Source organism: Leopardus geoffroyi, chromosome A1 (assembly GCF_018350155.1).
Source record: "Leopardus geoffroyi isolate Oge1 chromosome A1, O.geoffroyi_Oge1_pat1.0, whole genome shotgun sequence".
NCBI lineage: Eukaryota > Metazoa > Chordata > Mammalia > Carnivora > Felidae > Leopardus > Leopardus geoffroyi.
The window spans coordinates 161,438,645-161,461,097 of NC_059326.1; the positions used below are offsets into that span (position 1 = coordinate 161,438,645).

At 38.7% G+C, this 22,453-nt stretch overlaps 1 protein-coding gene across 1 annotated transcript; it reads left to right on the top strand.

Moving 5' to 3' along the window:
- The first annotated feature begins 16,497 nt into the window (after window positions 1–16,497).
- On the top strand, window positions 16,498–19,793 carry LOC123603786. The gene has a single exon (XM_045489071.1). The coding sequence runs from the start codon at window positions 18,671–18,673 to the stop codon at window positions 19,685–19,687; it is 1,017 nt and encodes a 338-aa protein (XP_045345027.1). The 5' UTR covers window positions 16,498–18,670; the 3' UTR covers window positions 19,688–19,793.
- The last annotated feature ends 2,660 nt before the right edge of the window (window positions 19,794–22,453 follow it).

The window sequence follows — 22,453 nt, forward strand, 5'->3', positions numbered from 1 at the left end:
AAATATCCCTGCCAGTTACTGATCTTTTCACAGGCATTTCAAGACACACTAAATTCTAAATATTCCTGCTTCATGTAGATATTTATTTTATTTATTTATTTATTTATTTATTTATTTATTTATTTATTTTTTACTTTAAGAGTTATCCCATCTGTTAAAATTTCAGTTGAACTAAGAGAGGGAGCTGAGCTGCCAGGTGTCAGAGTAACCAATTAAAGAAAAAAGCCAAAAAATAAGAGTTAAGCCTTTAATTGCTTAATGCAATGGTATGTGCAAGAGTCTAAAACCAGAGAAAATGCCAGCTCCCCCTGTTTAATTTTTTCCCATGGAACAGTGCACCAGTCAAGGGTCAGGTGGGATAGCACAGATGTGGGGGGGTATCTCACTGGTGACAGAGTCCCAACAAAAGGCTCTAGTAGTTTCATGGACTGTGGGATGGGGGAAAGGCAAGGGAGAAAGCTGGAAGTGGAGAAGTACTGGGCACTGATTCAGAGTGGGGAAAAGTGTCTTCAAAGTTTCCCCGACCTCCCCCATTAAGGAGAACTCTGCAGAGGCAGCTGAACATGACGTCTTCTGAGGCCTCAAATAGGAGCTGTGCACCAAATCTGGTGTGGGGCGGGCAGCATCCACAGTGAGCCCCACCAGGTAGAGCCTTTGCAATGCCTATGATGAGGCCTTGCATATAGGCTTCTAACCAAGAGCCAGACTCCTCACCATCCTTACTTTTCGAGAAGGATATAAAAAATCATTCTCTGATCTTTTTGGTATGAAACCAAGAGGTTATAATTAGGTCAGAGCTTTAATATGTGTTTAACTGAGTCTAAAATATTATTAGGTTGTACCTTTTCTTGAACACTGAAGATTATACATCTTTGAAATGGTTTTTTAATTAAAGTTTTAGATATGCATATGGCAAGGTCACTTTATATATCTATCAATGTATGATTAATCAATAAATAATTATAGTTCAGCTACTTTATACATTTTAGTTCTTTTTAAAAAAGTATTTTATGTTTCTCATTTCCTTTCAAGGGAAAAGTCAAATTCAAATAGATCCTAAATACTACTGTTTTAATGTTCACCTAAGGCATGAACTTTAGATAGAAAATTATAGTATGATACCAATTTGTATGCAACTTATATTATTGACTAGTAGTCCACTATTCAATTAAAGTAGCCTGAAGCAGGACAAGAAAGATTGCAAAAATGTTTGGATTGCTGATTTGTGCAGACACATTGCCATGTCTAGTTTTAGTGAGCTTTCCCATGGCAGTATTTATAATACAACTTCAAGTTCTAATTAGGGGAATAGCACAATAACATCACAAACTGCAGCAAATATGGCCTATTTCTGTACCTTTTATTATTGAGTTGTGTTTTCTTTTATCAGGTAAACTGAGGCATATTAAAAATCTTAGAGTTTATGTGAGCAAAAATCAACTCTAACCAGGCAATGCCAAACAAACTGGAAGTGGTTAGAAGCGCTCCACCAACAGAAGTTAGGGAAAGACTTTTAGAGAAGAGGTCAAAAAAAGAAAGGAAATTACTTGATTGGCTATAGCTTAAGGGGCTGCATTATTTGGGAAAGTCTGTTCACTGTATATGATTGGTTGTACTTAGGTTTAAATTTCTTAAATTTGATACATTTACAGGCTTACGTTTTGATCTACTCAGGTAGGCTGCTAAAAATATTAGGACCACCTCAGTCTAATAGCCTCTGCTTAATTTAATATAACAGCTTCAATTAATATTTGTAATTTTGAATTACATTTTACCTAAGTTTTAATTGGGATTCCTACTTTTTTGTCAATGTACAGTTGCCTGAAACATCTTTACCCATCCCTTTATTTATACCCTGTTACTAGGATTTAACCCAGTACCTAAGTTTCTAGTTGAACGTAAGTAGCTGAATTTTGTGTAATTAACACAATTGTAAAGTATAGATCTTATAACAGAAAAATCAATACCTTAAAAACATCATTAATTGATAATGTTGTTTTGCATCCTTCTTCACTATTGTTTTTTCTTAGTTGTTTTACTTTTTAGTTGTTACCTCTTCATTACATGCATCTTTATGGTTTTTTGGATTGTACTTGATTCTCTTCATTCTCTTTTCTTTCCCAACCCATTAGCTTGGAAGTTCTGCAATTCTTTTAAGTGTCATCAGTATTTATCTTCTGATTTAATATGACTTCCTTAGAAGAGAACATTTAAGACAAAGGTTTATGTGCTAACACCATTGGTGAGTGCAATCTCAGGGACACAGGACCAAAAGAGGGATGAGAAGAGGAGCACGTAGCTGAGCTGGCAGAGCTCCTCGCCAAGTGATGGAAGATGGTACGTCATCTCCCAAGTTTTACTGGTGAAGTTTGCTTCATGAGGTGTCAACTCACAAGCAGTTCTGAAATACACACATCGGATACTTTGCAGGCCTCGAGACTAGGGCTAAAGGCAGGCAGCCTGGATGCAAGGCAAGACACTGTGAGCAGATACAGGAGGTACCAGACCCACGAGTGCAGTGGTCCCTTTTCTTAATCCCCATACCCCAGTACTTCCACCCTAGCAGTACATAGAAGCAGCTGCAGCAAACTGGCTCTACTACCCTAAGTCATTGTCAAAATCATTTTGGCAGGAATACAAGGGAGGTACACAGACCTGGGCTGGTACTAAAACAAATTGCTACATCTCCCCATCCTAACATGTCCTACATCACCAGTTTTTTGTTTAAATTAAATAATAACTATGAACCTAACATAAAAATGTTTAACTCCCTCAACCCCCTCTTCCATGATAATAAAAATCTTTAGAATATTTTATTATTTTAATGTTTATTCTTGTGTGTGTGTGAGAGAGAGAGAGAGCGCACACATGAGTGGGGGAAGGGGAGGTCTGAGAGAGAGAGAGAATCTGAAGCAGGCTCCAGGCTCTGAGCTGTTGGCACAAAACCCGATGTGGGGCTTGAAATCATGACCTGCAAGATCATGACCTGAGCCAGTCAAATGCTTAACTAACTGAGCCACCCAGGCACCCCTAAATGTTTTATTTTTCTATTCTTCCTCCTTACACTCCCACTCCAACTTGAGTATTTTTAGAGATTTTTTCCCCAGTGTCTCTTTTTTTTTGCCTACTTCTAGTATTACAAATTCCAAGCCATGTAATTATCATATATTTGTATATAACTACACAATCCTAATATTAATGTATATAATACTTACATAAATTCCAGAGTCAAAATTAGTTTATACGTTTAATTTAATTAACGTCCTAATGTTAATTTCTCAGTTTTCTTTCTACTTCTACATCTTCGATATTTTTTATGCTTCAAATTTCATTTGTAGCACTTTTTCAAGTACTTTCCTTAAACTGGGTATATGAAAGTATATTCTCTATGACTGTGTTTGCACTTTATGGTGTCTGCCCCTTGGTGAAATTTTTCATCTGTGGAGTTCACCTGATTTTTGATGGAATATTTTTCTTCATTATTTCTCCCCTTTCTTATTTTCCTTTTAGAACTTTGTTTATTCACACAGGAGTTCTCTAGATATAGCTTTTGAACCAGAGCTCCCAACCTCTTTCATTTCTTTTTCATAGCATTAGCAGCAAATGGAGTAGGCTGCTCATGGTAGCAGTCTGAGCCCACTGACCACCTGAAGCCCTTTACAACTGACCCAGTGTTTGTAGGGAGTAAATATTTGAGCACATGTGTACCCCATCAGCTGCTTGGAACAATCTGATAAAGTCCAACAATTCTAAAGTTCTTCACTCAAGATTTTCACTTATCGTCTTTTTTTCATATTGGTGATATTTCCTCCTCAACAGTAGTCATGGTCTTTGTTTGCTTGTGTGAGTGATTTCTTTCAATTTGGAAATCATATTTTCTGACTCCTGAAGGATTTTGGAGACAGGGTTGGCTATAAGTGCCTCTTTTTGAAGATTATTAATATTTCTCTGAAATCCTTCTCTACTTCATCACTTTTGCCCCCGCAAATTCCACTTGTCTAGGCTTTTTGGCTTGGTCTTCATCCGTCAAGTTACTATGACTATTATTGGTATTTTTCTTTTGATTATTCACAATTTGGTGTTCCCACATTCCTCATTCAGGTGAACTATTGGGTTCTCTCCAGCAGTGGCAAACCAACAAGAGGAAAAGGCCTCACACTTTTGTTCTGGCTGGTCAGGTAAGGTGTGAGTGGTCTACTGAGGCACAAAGAGAAGACATCTCCCACTTCTTAGTCCTTCATTTTACAAAGGGCAGACAGCCACCCTCTCTCAGTCACATGGACCACATCCCCCGGAGTGTATTCCCATTGCATGTCTACTAGACCTGCAGGGTTCGGTTAGGCCGTTCTTATGACCGTGTGCAAGAAGGTGCATGCAAACATCTGAGGCCTCTTGAAGATGGCTTAAAACATACCCATTTAACCTCAACTGTTATATCTGACCCCAATGATCAGTCTCATTTCTTCCAAAGTAACCTCTTCACTGGGGCTTTGCCATATCATGTTATTGTATTTTAAGTCTTGTCCCAAGTAACCCCCATATAAGGACAAATTCTTTCCATAAGTTCAAAATCTCAAAATGGAGTCTACATGTAAATAAATGATTAAATTATATTGTGAAATGTATAATAGAAACCTGCACAAGAAACAGAAGAGTAATTAATTCTTTTTGAGGCTGGGCCAGAGAATTTCAACTAATGAAACGGCACCTAACCTGGTTTCAAAGAATAAGTAGAATTTTGGGGTGGGGGAAATACAATTAAATTATATTGTTACCATTAAGTAATATTAATTAGAATACTAAATGATATTATTACATTTTAAATGATAGGAAACCACCAAATGTAGATATCATTTATGTATTAAAACATGTAACAAATAAAGTGGCAAATAATCTTTTCTGTCTCAGTTAAGGTATATTCTGTGTGGCAATATATATTACAAATTGCTGCATTTTTTATTCAATGACTAATATGGTAAATAATTCTATAATGAGTAACCAATAAGTATAAAGCTGACTTAATTCATAATTATTATATCTCTCTTTAGCCAAAGGGAAATTTTTATAGTAGGCCAGTATTACTGTAAATTCACTCCTCCAGATTTCTTTATAATCTATACAATGATAATTACGTGAATTATAATAGTAAATGTACCACTAGATATCCTTTTAATAATAAGGATTATGAGCTATTTGTATTATTTTTAGGCTGTTTTTATAGTTCCCTAAATATTGTTTGGTCTTAAGTAACTCCATCAAGTGGACAAAATTATTCTTATACTGAATAGATCAACAGACAAATTATAGATTAAATTCACAGAGCATATTTAAGTGGTAGTTTCTCCTGTTATCATTTGGCTTGATTCCTTGCTCATTCTGGAAGTGAGAAAGTATTCCTGAAAACTAAATGGCTGATCCTATTCACTTTTATATACAAGTGTGGTTCTGGATAAAAGAAATAACCATAGTAAATATGAATGGAAAGTGACAATAGTGGCATAGGGTGACCTGATTTTGTATGTGTTTATGGGCCTATAAAGTCTAGGATGTAGTTTCTTGGTTATTTTCATTATTACAGACTAGACAGGGGAGAAATTATCTTTAGTGTGCTGTTTCAGAGCATGAATCACACTTTACAAGCCATTCTTGTCAGCCTATAATGTAAACTAATCTTCTAATAAGACACTGTGTCCTTTCATATAGTTCACTGAAGTGCATAGTGATTTGAGCATTAATAGAAAATGATTATCTTTCCCTGAGGTGACCTTTTAACCCAAAAAACAGTCCAAGTTCATCTGTATGTTTTACTGGTATGTCTATTAACATTGTTTTTAAGGAGTAGAGAGTTATTATGAGCATTATTGAGCCAGATTTCCATTATAAAATAACAACAAACAATTTTTATGGTATAAATAGTCTTTGACTGCCTACAGAGCTAAACATGAATGACTGGGGGTGAGGCAACATCTATTTCACCCAGAACACCTGTCTACAGTGTATAACCACAATAAATAAGACTTTATATTTCCATTTGTTTTCTGTTTTTTAAAGGTGAGCCCTCTGTGGTTCCATGAAAATGATGATACTACCCCTCAGTGTGTTCGACAAGGAAAATAACTTGTACTCATATATTTTAATTTTGTCCTCCCTGTTTTCATATAATCCAATTTGCTATAAATCATAGAGCTTTTCTTATTTGCAGGAAATACAGCAACATACCACACACACACACACACACACACACACACACACACACACACGACATTCATACTCAGCTACATATAGTAATAAGAAATAGGATATCTAAATAGCATTTAGGGAATGTAAAAATTAATTCCTAAATAACACTAGAATTAAATATAAATAAGTTTTCTAAATTGTTTGATATAGTTTATTTTCTTAAATGTTTCAACATATTCTTTAAGCTTTTATGTGAACTATTACTATTATTTAAAATTCATTTTCCTAAGTACAGGATCTTGTGCCCACAACCACTGTTTTAGTTCAAATTCTTAATTAAGAGTGTCAAAGTGACCTTCAATGAATTCTTTTGGGCTGTTATGTCATAATATGAATTAGATGACTTTTTATCTATTGAAGTCCTGATTTCCACTTTCAGGAATACAGATAGTGGCATGAAGGAAACAGAAATGGCAATAACATGTTAAATAGCTATATAATGCATTCATACAAACAATTTATAGTTACTTATTGATTGTTTACAGCTCTTTAACTTTTGAGGGGTTCTACACTCCCCCACCTCCTTAGACTTTTATACTTGATTAAAAAGAAGAATTCTCATCCTTGCTTACTGACTTCCATCTGTACACCTCACAGTAATGCAGTTGGACTGCTGAATACAGATCAGGGTTGAAATTCCTGGGTGCCTAATAAATTACAAACCTACTTCATACCCACTTAATTGTCAGAGGCTTTAATTTAGTACATCTAACTGATTATAAAGAATAGATTATTTTACTAAAATAACACAGACATATTTTTCTTCCAAAAATGCGGATTCTCACATACAGTTGTGAAATAATGTTGGCCAGTTTACATTCTTCACTCTGTATACATTTGTTCCGTTTAGGCAACATTGAAGCCCTGTTATGGTTGTTCTGCACAGCCCCCATATCATGCTATAGTTGTTTGAGAAAAAAGATTCAGTACAATCTATGCCAATGAAGCTTTGATAATCAGGCCAATCACCTAATTACAAGTTTGTATTTCTATTCCCACTGAGATGTGCCAATTAAAAAGATTCGACTTTAATTCCAAACAACATATTAGTCCTAATTACCTGATGCATGTACTGCCTGCTTTGAATTTTTTAACCCTTTATGTATTTGCGTGTATATACATACTTAATTCGTGGTCTGTAAAGTATTGTGATTAGCAAAGTATATCTATAGCTTCAGCTATAGACCATGGTTTCAAAAATGAAGCTGATTCTATCCTTTCAAAACAAGCTATTGTCATTATTCAGGTAACCTGGATTGTAAAAATAACCACCATGGATCATTGGTCCTGAAGGAATTACTTAAATTGGTTGTCCCATTCACCATGTCAAAAAAAAAAATGCATAAACCTCTGTTTCAGTTCATGATTGACATCACTGCCTTAAGTAAATTAAGTCATTTGAAATATTAACAAGGTGATGCATGTATATATTGGCTACATTCACTTTGAGCATATTGCAAGTTAACCCCATCACTTGTAGAAACTATTGTGTAGTTTAGTTGCATAGTAAGAGCTAATTGGCTAGTCAGAGTCTAATGGACAGTTATATGAAATCTATTATAGGGGCGCCTGGATGGCTCAGTCGGTTAAGCATCCAACTCTTGATTTCGGCTCAGGTCATGATCTCATGGTTCATGGTTATGAGCCCCATGTCAGGCTTTGCACTGACAGCACAGAGCTTATTTGGGATTCTCTCTCTCTCTCTCTCTCTCTCTCTCTCTCTCTGCCTCTCCCCTACTTGTTCTGTCTTTGTCTCTCTCTCTCTCTCTCTCTCAAAATAAATGAACTTAACAAAAACAAATCTATTATATTTCTAAGGTAGTACTTAACTAAGAACTCTTAGGTTTTCAATTGTTCCCTAATTTACATGTTTGGTGACTCCTCCCTTTGACTTAAAGATCAGAAAATGACAAAGTTAAAGAAGTAAAAATGATTAGTGAAAGCAGGTCAAGTTTCAAGCAAAGACATTAATTTAGTCTTTTGGAGACCTAAAGTCAAAGTATAGAAATAATTTGACTGTGGGGCAGAGAAGAATAAGACCTTCATCAAATAAAATAATGTCTCAAAGATGTGTGAGCTGATGAAAATTGTAGAAATCAGGGTTGATATTCAGAAGCTAGCTGAAAATAAGTGAAAAGGTGGGGGAAAAAAAAGGAAAGAAAACTGCATCCTTTCTTCTTCCAGCCATAGACTCCAAAAGAGGAATTTTTAAATTGAAGATGCTGCTCTCAAATGTGCTTAACATCCAGACTGTAACTGAATTTTACTCTTCTTTAAGACACTTACTGTAAACCTTCCCATACTCCGCATTTTATTAGATATAGTTGGGTATTATCTTATAAAATGTTTGAATCCAAGTTATAATTTAAAATAAATAGTGCTAAATAACAGGAAAAGAGGAACAAGAAATTGAATAAATTTAAACACTGATCACTGAATTAAAACCAGAAAGCATGAATAATACTCTGAGAAGAAATGCAACACAGGGAACCAGATTCAGAAAAAAAAATGCATCTCTTAGCACTGCTGATTCTCCCTCTAACCAAGGCATTTGAAAGAAACTTAGGTCCTTCTATGTTCTATAGACTAGTATAGCATAGAAAAACAGTAACCTTCTTTATTTCCCTAGGTAGAAAGCCTCAAGACCAGGTTTGTTACACTTACACATTTTTCCTTATTATTAAAGGCCTGGTTTTAGACATCTCAGTACCAGAACACTACAGATAAAAGACTTGTAGAGGAAGTTCAGAGAAGCGTAACAGAAATGATTAAGGGAATATAGGTTCTGACTTATGAAAGAAGATTAAAGACTCAAAGTCTCTATAACTGTGCAAAAGGATGACTAAAAGGTAAGATGATAAAAGCCTACAAATATTTGAAAGGTATAAGAACAAGGAAGACAAAGAATTATTGAGCATTTCAGTGAGGAGATTATTGAGGTATGGTATGAACAAATGGATTGAGTTAAAATGAGAAAATTTGGCCCAAATATCATAAAGATCTAACTCTTCCTAGACTCAAGAAAAAAATGGCGAGTTCTCTACTTATGTTATTCTGCTCACCTCTTCCCTGCTGTACATATGTACACTAATGTCAACACACACACACACATGCTAAAAAGAAACATATAAGAAAGGCTCATTCATAATTGGAATAAGCAGCACAAGACTTTTCTTTAAAATCTCCATGTTGCTTTTACTTCCAATTTCACAGATTGCTATATGTGCCTCTTAATATGTAAGATTTACAATTCTGTGTCAAATAAATCTCGTGTCAGCTTATGACATTGGATGAAAAGTAGTACTGAGAAATACACAGAATCACAGGAATCCGTGCTTATAGGGAAGGGACACCTACTGCTAAATAATCAGCATCTTGACAAATGACCATCAAACCTCTGCATAAACTCTCTTCTTAAGCAGAAATTTTCGATCACGAAACTGCCCATGTAACCTACCCACTTCTCTGTAACAGAGGTCCTTCATTTTATAGAGCTGTTTCGGCCCCACTATACTTTATTATCGTAGATACTAATTCCACTAATTCTGTCCTTAAAATTGTAGAACAAAAATGTTTGGAAGGCAGCTACCTCAACACATTCACTCAGATAAAACATCTGTATATTCTTCAATCATTTTTTACATCACATTATTTTGACACATCCTTCTATTTTATCATTATCACCTGAATGTGTTCTATTTGTTGAAGTATCTCCTTAAATTTAACGCCTGAAAGTTACCAAAATACTGTGGATTTATAGACAAAAACAAGAATGAACACTACTATCAGTTCATATAAATTATTTCTATTTATGTTTCTAGGAGAATACAGCTTCATAAAGACTAGGCTATCCACTTTCAATGAGATAATTAGGATAAATTACAAAAGGATAGGACACAAGTATAAGATCCTCTCTGACTTTAAATATTTTTATATGAGATGAGAGTTTTATATTTTTCTATTTTGTAACACCTCTATAAATGATAGAAGATGCCTGCCTCTCAGTGGGAAAGAAGTTGTTGCAATCGGAAATCATCTGTGTTTATTATTTCTGTAAGGTGAGGAATTTGGGAAAGGCTGGAGAAACTTTTTGTGGACTAATAAGTTTTTCTACATCTCCTAAGACAGTGGGTGGGCAGGAGGAGTCAGTCTCCACTGCTTGCAAATATATACATGAAATAATGTAAATAAATAATGAAAATTATGAATAATACTATATTCCATAATTTATCATGGATTTCAAGAATAATTTTGAAAAACTTTTTTATTGGCATACATCTCTTAGTGTTTTGCAAATTTCATTTACTCCTCTGTTAACTGAGGATTTAGCAAAAAACCTGGATTTCCCCCTGACGTTTGGACCAATAATTCATTTAAATTCCCCATACCGAGTTAATTAATGGCTGACTAAAATATCTATATCTTTGCCTAAATTCTGGCACTGGTATTTATTCGTTTTTTTTCAGTGTAAACAGACGGTCTTATATTCATTTCTGTTAAGTTTCATTTCATCGAATTCAGCTTTTTCCTTTTCTCTCTACAGTATTTCTGGATTCTGTCTCTATAACAACATTATCATCTTGTGACAAATTCTAACAAAATTTGGTACACAAAGTTTTATAAATCTTCACTCAAATCATTCAGAAAAAAATGAGTAAGAGAGTCATGATAAGCTTTATACTATTAGAAATGTTTTTTCCAGGTAGGACATCAATCAATAAATTTTGGATATCATTACTAACAACTGATTTTCATTAATCAGTTGTTAGCAACAATCGGTTGTTAATTCATCTAGTTGCCCTAATATCTATCACATATGGGTATTATCTACCTACTACATAAGATCTCATGAGATAACTCATGAATAGAAGAAACGGTCATATGGTGTCCTTCACCCATTGGACAAATGATTTTTTGTTTTTTGTTTTATATTAAAACTAGAAAACCTATGTCATAAATCAGAGATTTTATAAATATGTTTGTTATAACCATAGAGATCCATAATTTATAAAATACATTTGTATATACATACAGGTATATATTTATACTAAATATATACAGATTCATAGGCATAAGTAGGTTATCTTCTATATATTAACAAAACTTTACAAATTTACTCTGATATATATGTATTACATCTAGAGCTATAAGATATTCAATTTTATCATCAGAAGATATTATGCTGGAACTAAAAATTGCAGCATAATATATATTAAGACAGAGTTCAGGTCAGGTGTTTAGAATTCTGGCTCTGACTGCCACAATTAGTAGTTTAGGATGAGTCATTCATTATACTTGGTCTCAGTTTATTCATAGATACAATGAGAAAACATCATTAGATCATTTCTAAATTCTCTTCTTTTTCCATATATTCTATGAGATCTAAACTTATGTAAACTACTCATATGTTGAGTTCCACTCATCTGCAAAGGATTGTTTTGAAAAAACATTATAGTATTATTGATAGTATTTTTAATGTAAATACTACCATTTTGAAATCTATTATTGTTTATTCTGTTCAAATGCATTACTATTTCAGTCTTGTGTTTTTTAGTTGAATATGATGAAATTTTAAGTACCTTAGTTAATTATCCTTCCTTGAAACTTGAATACTTAGTTTTAATAACCACTATGGTTTTCCATTTTGTCTTTTTTTTTTTTTTTCCTGCAATGGACTTTATAATACTCAAACTTTAAATGCCTTTGGCCTGAGAAAATGATATTTATCAAGTATTGAATTGTGTTGTTCCACCAATACTATTTTCAGTTGCAAAAACATCACACCATCTTGGCATCCCAAATAAAATGAAATATATTTGCTTTTGATGAAATCGCTCTTCAAGTAAATGACCTTGAAAAATGCAGAAATTGTAGAATGGTATATATAATATAATCATAAATTTCTTCTGTCTAATCAGCTCTATAAGATTTGGAGAAATCAAAACTGACACTGGCTGATTCTTATTCACCCACATGAATACTCCTTTCTGCCACAACATTTTGTTGTAATTCATCATGGGGCTTATTTTGTAGGCAGCTTAGTTTAAGTAACACTATAATGTCCTTTGAAAAAATTAAAAAAAAATTGAATCTACTGCTTGTTTACATTTTCTCTGTTCTTCTGTACCTTAATGATATAACCTTTAAACCATAAATTTAAACAATACTAAGGAAGTGAAAACCACTGCAGCTACCTGTGACATTCTAAGTGACTATCATCCCAATTAAATCCTCATGTGTTGAGTGTCATCAGAAAAATGGAAGAACAGAAAGTCCTCCACTGATACTCTCTCCAATATCCAACAATAATTTGGTAATTCATGGACAAAAGTGACTTTGTGGGAACTTTGAGATGCAAGTAGGAGATGGTGAAACCTCACCGGAAACCAAGACTGAAGAAGGATGTTTTCAGAAGGCACACCCATGCTCAGGAGAGAGAATTATAGATTATGGTCCTAGCTGCAAACACAGAAACAGCTCTGCTCCACTGTGGGTTCAGCTATAGCATGTTTAGCCTTTGTCTTGCCACCAGCAAAATCTCGCCAGGAAATTGCCAGGAGTCATACCTATCTATGCTACAGATAACAGGCCCTCTAATCTTGGTCCCAATTGTAGACCCTGAAATGGCCTAAGGTTTGACTTTAGCCACTTTTGGTCACCAGTCACACCTGCATACTGCTCAGGGACCACCCAAGAAATACATGTCAATTCAACTGCCAATCCTAAAACTTGGCTCCAGCTCCTCTCTTTCATAGGTAGAGAACACTCCTGCCCCCTCAGGGATCTACCAGGAGGCATACCCACCCAAACTCCAAAGATGGGCCCATCAATCTCAGTCAAACCATAGAACTTCAAGCAGTCCCGTAACCAGCTCTAGTCCCTTGTACCTATAGTCACACAATAATCTTGACTGCCCAGAGATCCACTCATCTTTGTTCCAAGAGGTAGGTCCACTGATTCAGTCCCAAGAGTGGATGCTGAAGTTGCCCTGTAATGGTTCCAGCCCCTCTCAGTCATGTTCCGGGGCGAATCCTGCCCACCTAGGACATTTTCCAGTGATCTGTCAGAAGTCCACCCAGAGACTTGTCAGGAGCCACAACCATCCATGCACCAGGTAACAGACCCACTATCTGCAGATCTTGAAGTGGACACTTGTCCAGTCCTATTGGAAGACCTGTTCACCCAAGGACCAGAGATGATTCATACCTGCTCACGACCCAGGTAATAAGTCCTCTAAACACAGACTGTACTTCAGAACCAGCCACAAGACTTAGCTTCAACCTTGCACAACCTAAACCAGTCTGTAAGATTGGAATAAGTGTGCTCCTTCAAATGCACAGACACCAACACAAGGCTACATGGATCACAAAGAATCAGGCAAATGTGACACTGACAAAAGAAACTAACATAAATCTCTAGTAAATGACCTCAAAGAAATGGAGATCCATGGGTTGTCAGATGTCAAATTAAAAATAATTACCTCGGGGCGCCTGGGTGGCTCATTCGGTTGGGTGTCCGACTTCGGCTCAGGTAATGGTCTCACGGTTTGTGAGTTCAAGCCCCGCATCGGGCTCTGTGCTGACTGCTCAGAGCCTGGAGCCTGCTTTGGATTCTGTGTCTCCCCCTCTTTCTGCCCCTCCCCTGCTCATGCTCTGTCTCTATCTTTCAATAATGAATAAACGTTAAAAAAAATTATCTCAAATGAGCTCAGTGAGATGCAATACACATACGCAAGTAAGAAAAATCAGGAAAACAATGAGTAAATAAAATGAGAAGTTTTATATAGAAATAGAACCACAAAAAAGAATCAAACAAAAATCCTAAAGCTGAAGAATACAATGATAAAGCTGAAAAAGTCAATAGAGAACCTCAATAGCACACTCAGTCACATAAAAGAAGTAATAAAAATAAACCCTCAAAAATAAGCCATTTGAAATTGTTAAAGAAATTAAAAGAAAAAAAAGAAAGTAAAAGAGTACAGAAAGGATGTGGGATCTATACGATATTATGGAAAGAACAAATTTATACACATTTTTAGAGTTCAAGAACTATAATAGAAAATAAAGGTTAGAAAGCATATTTAAAGAAACATGGGGCACCTGGGTGGCTCAGTCTGTTGAGTGACCAGCTTTGGCTCAGGTCATGATCTCACAGTTTCTGAGTTCGAGCCCCATGTCGGGCTCTATGCTCACAGCTCAGAGCCTGGAGCCTGCTTCTGATTCTGTGTCTCCCTCTCTCTCTGCCCCTGCCCCACTCATGCTCTGTCTCTCTGTCTCAGAAATAAATAAACATTAAAAAAATAAATAAACAATAACTGAAAACTTCCTGAATCTTGGGAGAGATGTGGACATGCAGATACATGAAGCTCAAAGAACCCAAGCAAGAGTGACCGAAAGAAGATTATTCCAAGATACACTCTAATCAAACTGTCAAAATCCAAATAAAAAAGAGACTTTTGAAAGCAGAAAGAGAAAAGTGACTTTTCACATGCAAGGGCACCCTCCTGCCACCAAGGATTATAGTATGTTTCTCAACAGAAACTTTGCAGGACAGGAGTGAGTGGGGGATATATTCAAAGTGCTTGAAGAAAAAAAGAAAACACCAAACAAGAACATTATACCTATCAAAGATGTCTTTCAGAAATGAGGAAAGGTAAAAAATCCCTTAACAGACAAAAGCTGATGGAGTTCATCACCACTATACCTACCTAATAAAAAAATGTGAAAAGAAGTTCTTCAAGTTGAAACAAGGACACTAACAAACAATAGGAAAAATATAAAATTATAATAAAACTCAGAGGTAAAGGTAAATACATAGTCAAATTCAGAATACTCAACTACTGTCATGATGGTACATAAATCACTTGTAAGTCTTAAAAAATGGAAGTATTAAAAAACAACTATAGCCACGCTAATTTGTTAAAAACAACAAAATAGCCATGCTAATTTGTTAAAAAAAAACAAAATAGCCACGCTAATTTGTTAACAGATGCAAAATATAAAAATATGTAAAGTGGGACAACAAAAGATGAAAAACTATGAGGAGGAAAGTATATATATAGAGTTGTTTGATTTGTTTTGTTTTTGCCATTGAATTTAAGTGGTTATCAGCTTGATATAGACTATTGTAAATAGAAGATATTTTATGTAAACCTAACAGTAACCACAAAGAGGAAACCTCTAGTAGACACACAAAAGAGAAAGAAACAGAAGTCAATACATGTCACCACAAACAAAGCCCCAACAAATCACAAAGATGAAATGGAGAAAGAAAATAACAAAGGGAATTCTAAAAGCTGTAAAACAATTAACAAAATGGCAGTAAAGTCTGTACTCACCACTAGTTACTTTAAAAAATTTTTTTAACGTTTATTTATTTTTGAGACAGGGAGAGACAGAGCATGAGTGGAGGAGGGTAGAGAGAGAGCAGGAATCACAGAATCCGAAGCAGGCTCCAGGCTCTGAGCTCTCAGCACAGAGCCCGACGCAGGGCTCAAAGTCATGAGCTGTGGTATCATGACCTGAGCTGAAGTCGGACACCCAACTGACTGAGACACCCAGGCGTCCCTTTTTTTTTTTAAATTTTTTTTAATGTTTATTTATTTTTGAGACAGAGAGAGACAGAGCATGAGCAGAGGAGGGTAGAGAGAGAGAGGGAATCACCATTAGTTACTTTAAAAGTAAATAGATTAAGTTCTTCAATCAGAAAACATAGAGTGGTGGAATAGATAAAACAAATAGTATTTAACAATATGAAATCTAGAGGAGACTCACTTTAATTTTAAGAGCACACATACACTGAAAGTGAAGGAATTATAAAAGATATTTTGCTAATTGTAACCAAAACAGAGCAGGGGTACCAATACTTGTTTATATTGGTAGAATAGACTTTCAATCAAAATCAGTCACAAGAATCAAAGAAGGTCAGTATAAATGATAAATAGGTCAATTCATCAATAGGATACAACCATTGTAAATATATATGTACTCAACAACGGAACACCTAAATATATAAGTAAAATATTAATAGAACTGAAGAGAGAAAATGACAGCAATATAATAATAGAAGGCGACTTCAATACCCCTCTTTCATTAGTGTTTAGACCATCCAAACAGGAAATCAATAAAGAAACAGACATTACCTATAATATTATAGATCGAATCTTATAGATAAATAGATCATCTGATAGATCTATAATACCTATAATATTATAGATCGAATCTTATAGATAAATAGATCATCTGATAGGTATGAAAGGAACAATCCAAATGACAGCCCTACCTTAGTTTAAAGCTAGGTTCTCTTTTCTGTTTATTATGGATCTTTGATAAGAAATACAATTGCTGAGAAGTCTGTTTTGCTTGCTGTTTGCTATGAGCATTGTGAGACCTTTCCTGAATGTAACCCGCTGTGTAGTAGAATGGGTTGTAAACCTTCCTAAATGTAATGGAATGAGTGGTTGTACATAAACTAACCGGCGTTTCTCGCTTCTGTAAACCTGCTTGCTTAGCACATTCCTCACCTATCCCCTTCCCCTTTTTTTTTTCTCTCTCCCACCACAAGTAACAGACAAAGGACGCCCAATCAGAAAACCACAAATGTCCTTACTTTAGAATTTACCTATCAGGACCCTCACTCACCTATGCTGTTTGTCCCTGTCTATAAAAACCCTATACCAACTCTGATCGGGGCCTCTGTGTGTCACCGGCAACGAGTGCGCAGAGGTCCAGGTTCGAACCTGCAATAAACGACCCTTGCCGCTTGGCTTTGACTCACGACTCTGGTGGTCTTTTGTGGGAGGTTTTAGAACATCGGGCATTACATTTGGAGGTCCCACCGAGATCTCCCCCGAGCTCACCAGACTTCTGATCAATGGGTCGTATCTGATTCCGATCGGTAAGTAAGCCGGCTCTAACGTTCTTCCTTTTCTCTCTAATCTGTGCTTCTTCTCTGGAGAACCGGTTCTGTCTGGAAGCTGGTGTGACCCTGGCGGACGCGCTATAGGGCACCCAGCCGGGGTCAGTTGGAGACGTCCACTGACATCTGGGGCTCTTTGGCCCATCTGGGGACCAGGTTGGTCCATCTGGGGCTGTTTGGCCCATCTGGGGACCAGGTTGGTCCATCTGGGGCTGTTTGGCCCATCTGGGGACCAGGTTGGTCCATCTGGGGCTGTTTGGCCCATCTGGGGACCAGGTCGGTCCATCTGGGGCTCCTTGGCCCATCTGGATTCTTTTCTGGGGGCTGTTTACGCCCAACGCGCCTGCGAACTAAATACTTTCATTTTCTTTATGAACCTCCAGAGTGCTAAAAATATCTCTAGGCGTCTAAAAAAAAAAGAAGAAAAACCATCTAGGCATGCCAATTATTACCGGTATTTTGATGTGATGTATGTCTGTGTGTCTGTCTGTTGAATGGAATGATTGTTGGGAGTCAGGGGCACGCGCCTGACTTACCCTATGTGTAGTCCCACAGCATAAGCTACGGGATTCGAGTGGGCTCTAACCCGATTTCCGCGGTGATCCTCATACGGCTTAAGGCGGTCAAAATCTTTTTGATCCGAGCAGGGGGTTTATACCTGCCCGCCCATGCTAAGAGGCACCTAAGTTCCCGCGAGGGACGGACGGGCGAGTACGCGAGTGCTTCTTTGTCAGTCTAAAGAGTGCTTCTTTGTCAGTCTAAATGTATTGTCACCCCGGGGCCCTTGTAAATACCGCCGTAACCCTCTCTGTCGGGCTAGCCAAGAAAGTTGGAACCGCTGCGAAAGATTTTTGTTAGTTCTTGTTTTTCTTTCATAGGTCGGATGTTTTATTGGAATTAAGTGTTTTCTCGGCTGATCAGAATTAATTATTCCATCCTTTGTTTCTCTCTCCTCCTTTCTCAGCTCCCTGCGGCTTTCCTTCCTGCCCCCTGGCCAGCGGCGCCCCCCCCCCTTTCTCCTCTCCTCTTCCTCAGAATTATAATATGGGCCAAACGCAGAGCACCCCTCTCTCCCTCCTCCTCGCCAATTTCAGGGACGTAAAAGCTAGAGGACACAGCTTAAGCCTAGACATTCACAAAAGGAAGTTAATTACCTATTGCCGCTCTGAATGGCCCACCTTTGGGGTTAATTGGCCTACAGAGGGAACCTTCTGCCTCCCTGTGGTCCTTAAAATAAAATCAAAAATTTTCCTACCAGGGAAAGAAGGTCACTCGGATCAGATTCCCTATATTCTGGTGTGGCAAGATTTAGTAAAAAAACTCTCCCAAGCCGCCAACTCCAGCTGCACCCTTTGATCTCCCCGACAACCAAGATTTACCTTTCCTTGACCCTCCCCCTTATCAGGTTCTTCCTCGCACTCCGCAAGCTGCCCTTATCCCTGCTGCGCCGGCAGAGCCTCCCATAGCCCAGCCCATAGGAGAACTGGAGAATAGGGAGGCTCAACCCGCGCCCATGCCTAGTGGGGGCAAAGTCCAAGGGCCGGCTGGACATACCCGTAGGCGGGCCCCACGTGAGCCAGGACTCCGCCTTCCTGACTCCACCGTAGCTTTACCCTTACGGGAAATAGGGCCTCCCGATGATACGGGGAATCCCCGACTTCAATACTGGCCCTTCTCTACTAGTGACCTATATAACTGGAAAACCCAGAATGCCCGATTTTCTGACAACCCTAAAGATTTAATAAGTCTCTTAGACAGCGTTATGTTTACTCACCAACCCACCTGGGATGATTGTCAGCAGCTCCTCCGAATCCTGTTCACCACCGAGGAGCGAGAACGAATTCAATTGGAGGCAAGAAAGCTGGTTCCTGGAGATGACGGCCAACCCACTGCTAACCTTGATCTCATTAACGCAGCTTTTCCCTTGACCCGACCCCCACAGGATGGCTGGGACTACAACACGGCAGAAGGTAGGGGACGGCTGCGCATTTATCGCCAGACTCTAATGGCGGGTCTCCGGGCTGCTGCACGCAAGCCCACTAATTTGGCAAAAGTGTATTCAATAATACAAGGTAAGACAGAGAGCCCTGCCGCTTATTTAGAAAGATTAATGGAAACCTTCAGACAGTATACCCCCATGAACCCCGAGGCCCCCGAAAATCAAGCTGCTGTTGTAATGGCCTTTGTAAATCAAGCAGCCACTGATATTAAAAAGAAACTCCAGAAGCTAGAGGACCTGGAGGGAAAACAGATTCAGGACTTACTCCGCATTGCCCAGCGTGTCTATAATAATAGAGAGACTCCAGAGGACAGGCAACTTAAAGCCACCGAGAAAATGACCAAAGTCCTGGCTACTGTTGTCCAAAAGCCCCTGGATAAACACCAGCCCCTAGATAAGGACCAATGCGCCTATTGCAAAGAAAAAGGCCACTGGGCTCGAGAATGCCCTAAAAAGAAAAAGCCACATCATGGTCAAAAACCGTGGCCGCCAAAAACCACACCCGCCCTCTTCACTCAAGATGCAGAATAGGGGGGACGGGGTTCGGATCCCCTCCCCGAACCTATAACGCTACAAGTGGAGGGGAACCCAGTTCAATTCTTAGTCGACACAGGGGCACAACATTCGGTCTTGATCAGACCCCATGGAAAAATCTCTGAAAAATCTTCCTGGGTCCAAGGGGCTACTGGAATAAGAAAATATCCCTGGACCACCCAGAGAACTGTGGACCTAGGAAATGGAAAGGTCACCCATTCCTTCCTAGTCATCCCTGACAGCCCGTGCCCCTTATTAGGAAGAGACTTACTCACTAAAATGGGGGCCCAGATTCATTTTACGCCAGGGGGCCCCCAAGTGGCTGGCCCGCACAACCAACCCATTACCATACTTACTCTAAGATTAGAAGATGAATATCGACTCCATCAGGGGCCACCCTCACAAAGTCAAAACATAGAGCCCTGGCTCCAGCAGTTTCCGGAAGCATGGGCTGAAACCGGGGGTATGGGATTGGCTAAACATTGCCCAGCTCTATTCATAGAGCTGAAGCCGGGGGCAGATCCAGTTCGGGTCCGACAATACCCGATGTCAATGGAAGCCAAAAATGGCATCACACCACATATCCGTCGCCTCCTAGACTTAGGCATCTTACGTCCCTGCCTCCCTGTTACCAGACCCGGACTTAGATACCCCTCTCCATGACTGCGCTGAGATATTGACACAGGTTCATGGAGTTCGGGAAGATTTACAGGACCATCCGCTGCCAGACGCCGAAGTTACCTGGTTCACTGACGGCAGCAGCTTTATACATCAGGGTCAAAGGTACGCGGGGGCAGCAGTCACAACTGAAACTGAGACTGTTTGGGCAGAGCCTTTGCCAGCTGGCACCTCTGCCCAACGGGCTGAACTTGTGGCCTTAACCAAGGCACTGACTTTGGGAAAAGACAAGAGACTAAATGTGTACACCGATAGCAGATATGCTTTTGCTACGGCCCACATACATGGAGCTATATACAGAGAGAGGGGACTGTTAACTGCAGAGGGGAAAACCATCAAAAACAAGAAATATTGGCTCTTTTAAAAGCACTCTGGCTGCCTAAACGACTAGCCATCATACATTGCCCAGGCCACCAAAAACCGATCACACCGGTGGCCAGAAGAAATAATTTGGCTGACCAGGTGGCCCGAGAGGTGGCCTTACAGGTGGACTGTGCTTTAATGACCACCCTACCAGACCCCGGTCCAGCTAGTTTACCAGAAAGTCCCACCTACACTAAAAAAGACCTAGACTGGATCCAAAAATTGCCTATGACTCAGTGCCTTAACGGATGGTGGAGAGCAGCAGACTGTAGCATAATCCTCCCAGAGGAAATGGGAAATAAAGTTTTATCCAAGATGCACCGAGCCACTCATATGGGCACGAGAAAAATGCAAGACTTAATAAGACATGCTAGGATCACCATCAAAGACTCTAGGACAAAAATCGAACAGATAGTTACTAGCTGTAAAGCTTGCCAACTAACTAACGCCACCAACCACGGGAAAAACCCTGGCTCAAGAACTCGCGGAACCAGGCCGGGAGCAGACTTCACCGAGGTAAAGCCTGGAAAATATGGATACAAATATCTGCTAGTGTTTATAGATACCTTTTCAGGATGGACAGAGGCCTTCCCCACCAAGCATGAGACTGCACAGATAGTAGCAAAGAAAATGTTGGAAGACATCATGCCCAGGTACGGATTCCCTACCCTAATAGGATCAGACAACGGACCAGCATTCATTTCAAAGGTAATACAAGGGATAGCGTAGTTTATTGGGGCCGATTGGAAACTACATTGTGCATATAGACCCCAAAGTTCAGGACAGGTAGAAAGAATGAATAGAACCCTAAAAGAGACCCTAACCAAATTGACCATGGAGACTGGCGCTAACTGGGTAGTCTTACTCCCCTACGCTCTGTTTAGGGTGCGGAACTCCCCTTACAAACTTGGATTAACCCCCTTTGAAATCATGTATGGAGTGCCCCCCCTATAATTCCCAACCTATAGTCTAATGTGTTAACTGAATTTGATGATCATGAACTTCTTATTTCCCTGAGGGAACTCCAGCACACCCACCAGGAAGTTTGGCCCAGATTGAGAGACATTTATAAGAATGGGCCCCCTCCTGAGCCGCATCACTACCGACCCGGAGATTGGGTATACGTGCGGAGACACCAGCAAGAGAACTCATTACTGCAGGGGCTCTAACTCTGGCCATCCTACTTCTCGCTCTCCCATTCGGCCCCTGCATCATAAACAAAAATTATTAAGTTTGTCCAAGACAGGTTCAATGCTGTACAATTAATGGTCTTACGAATTCAGTAGAAAACTGAAGATCCAAGATTGGCTCTTTAGGCACAAGAAAAAGGGGGGAATGAAAGGAACAATCCAAATGACAGCCCTACCTTAGTTTAAAGCTAGGTTCTCTTTTCTGTTTATTATGGATCTTTGATAAGAAATACAATTGCTGAGAAGTCTGTTTTGCTTGCTGTTTGCTATGAGCATTGTGAGACCTTTCCTGAATGTAACCCGCTGTGTAGTAGAATGGGTTGTAAACCTTCCTAAATGTAATGGAATGAGTGGTTGTACATAAACTAACCGGCGTTTCTCGCTTCTGTAAACCTGCTTGCTTAGCACATTCCTCACCTATCCCCTTCCCCTTTTTTTTTTCTCTCTCCCACCACAAGTAACAGACAAAGGACGCCCAATCAGAAAACCACAAATGTCCTTACTTTAGAATTTACCTATCAGGACCCTCACT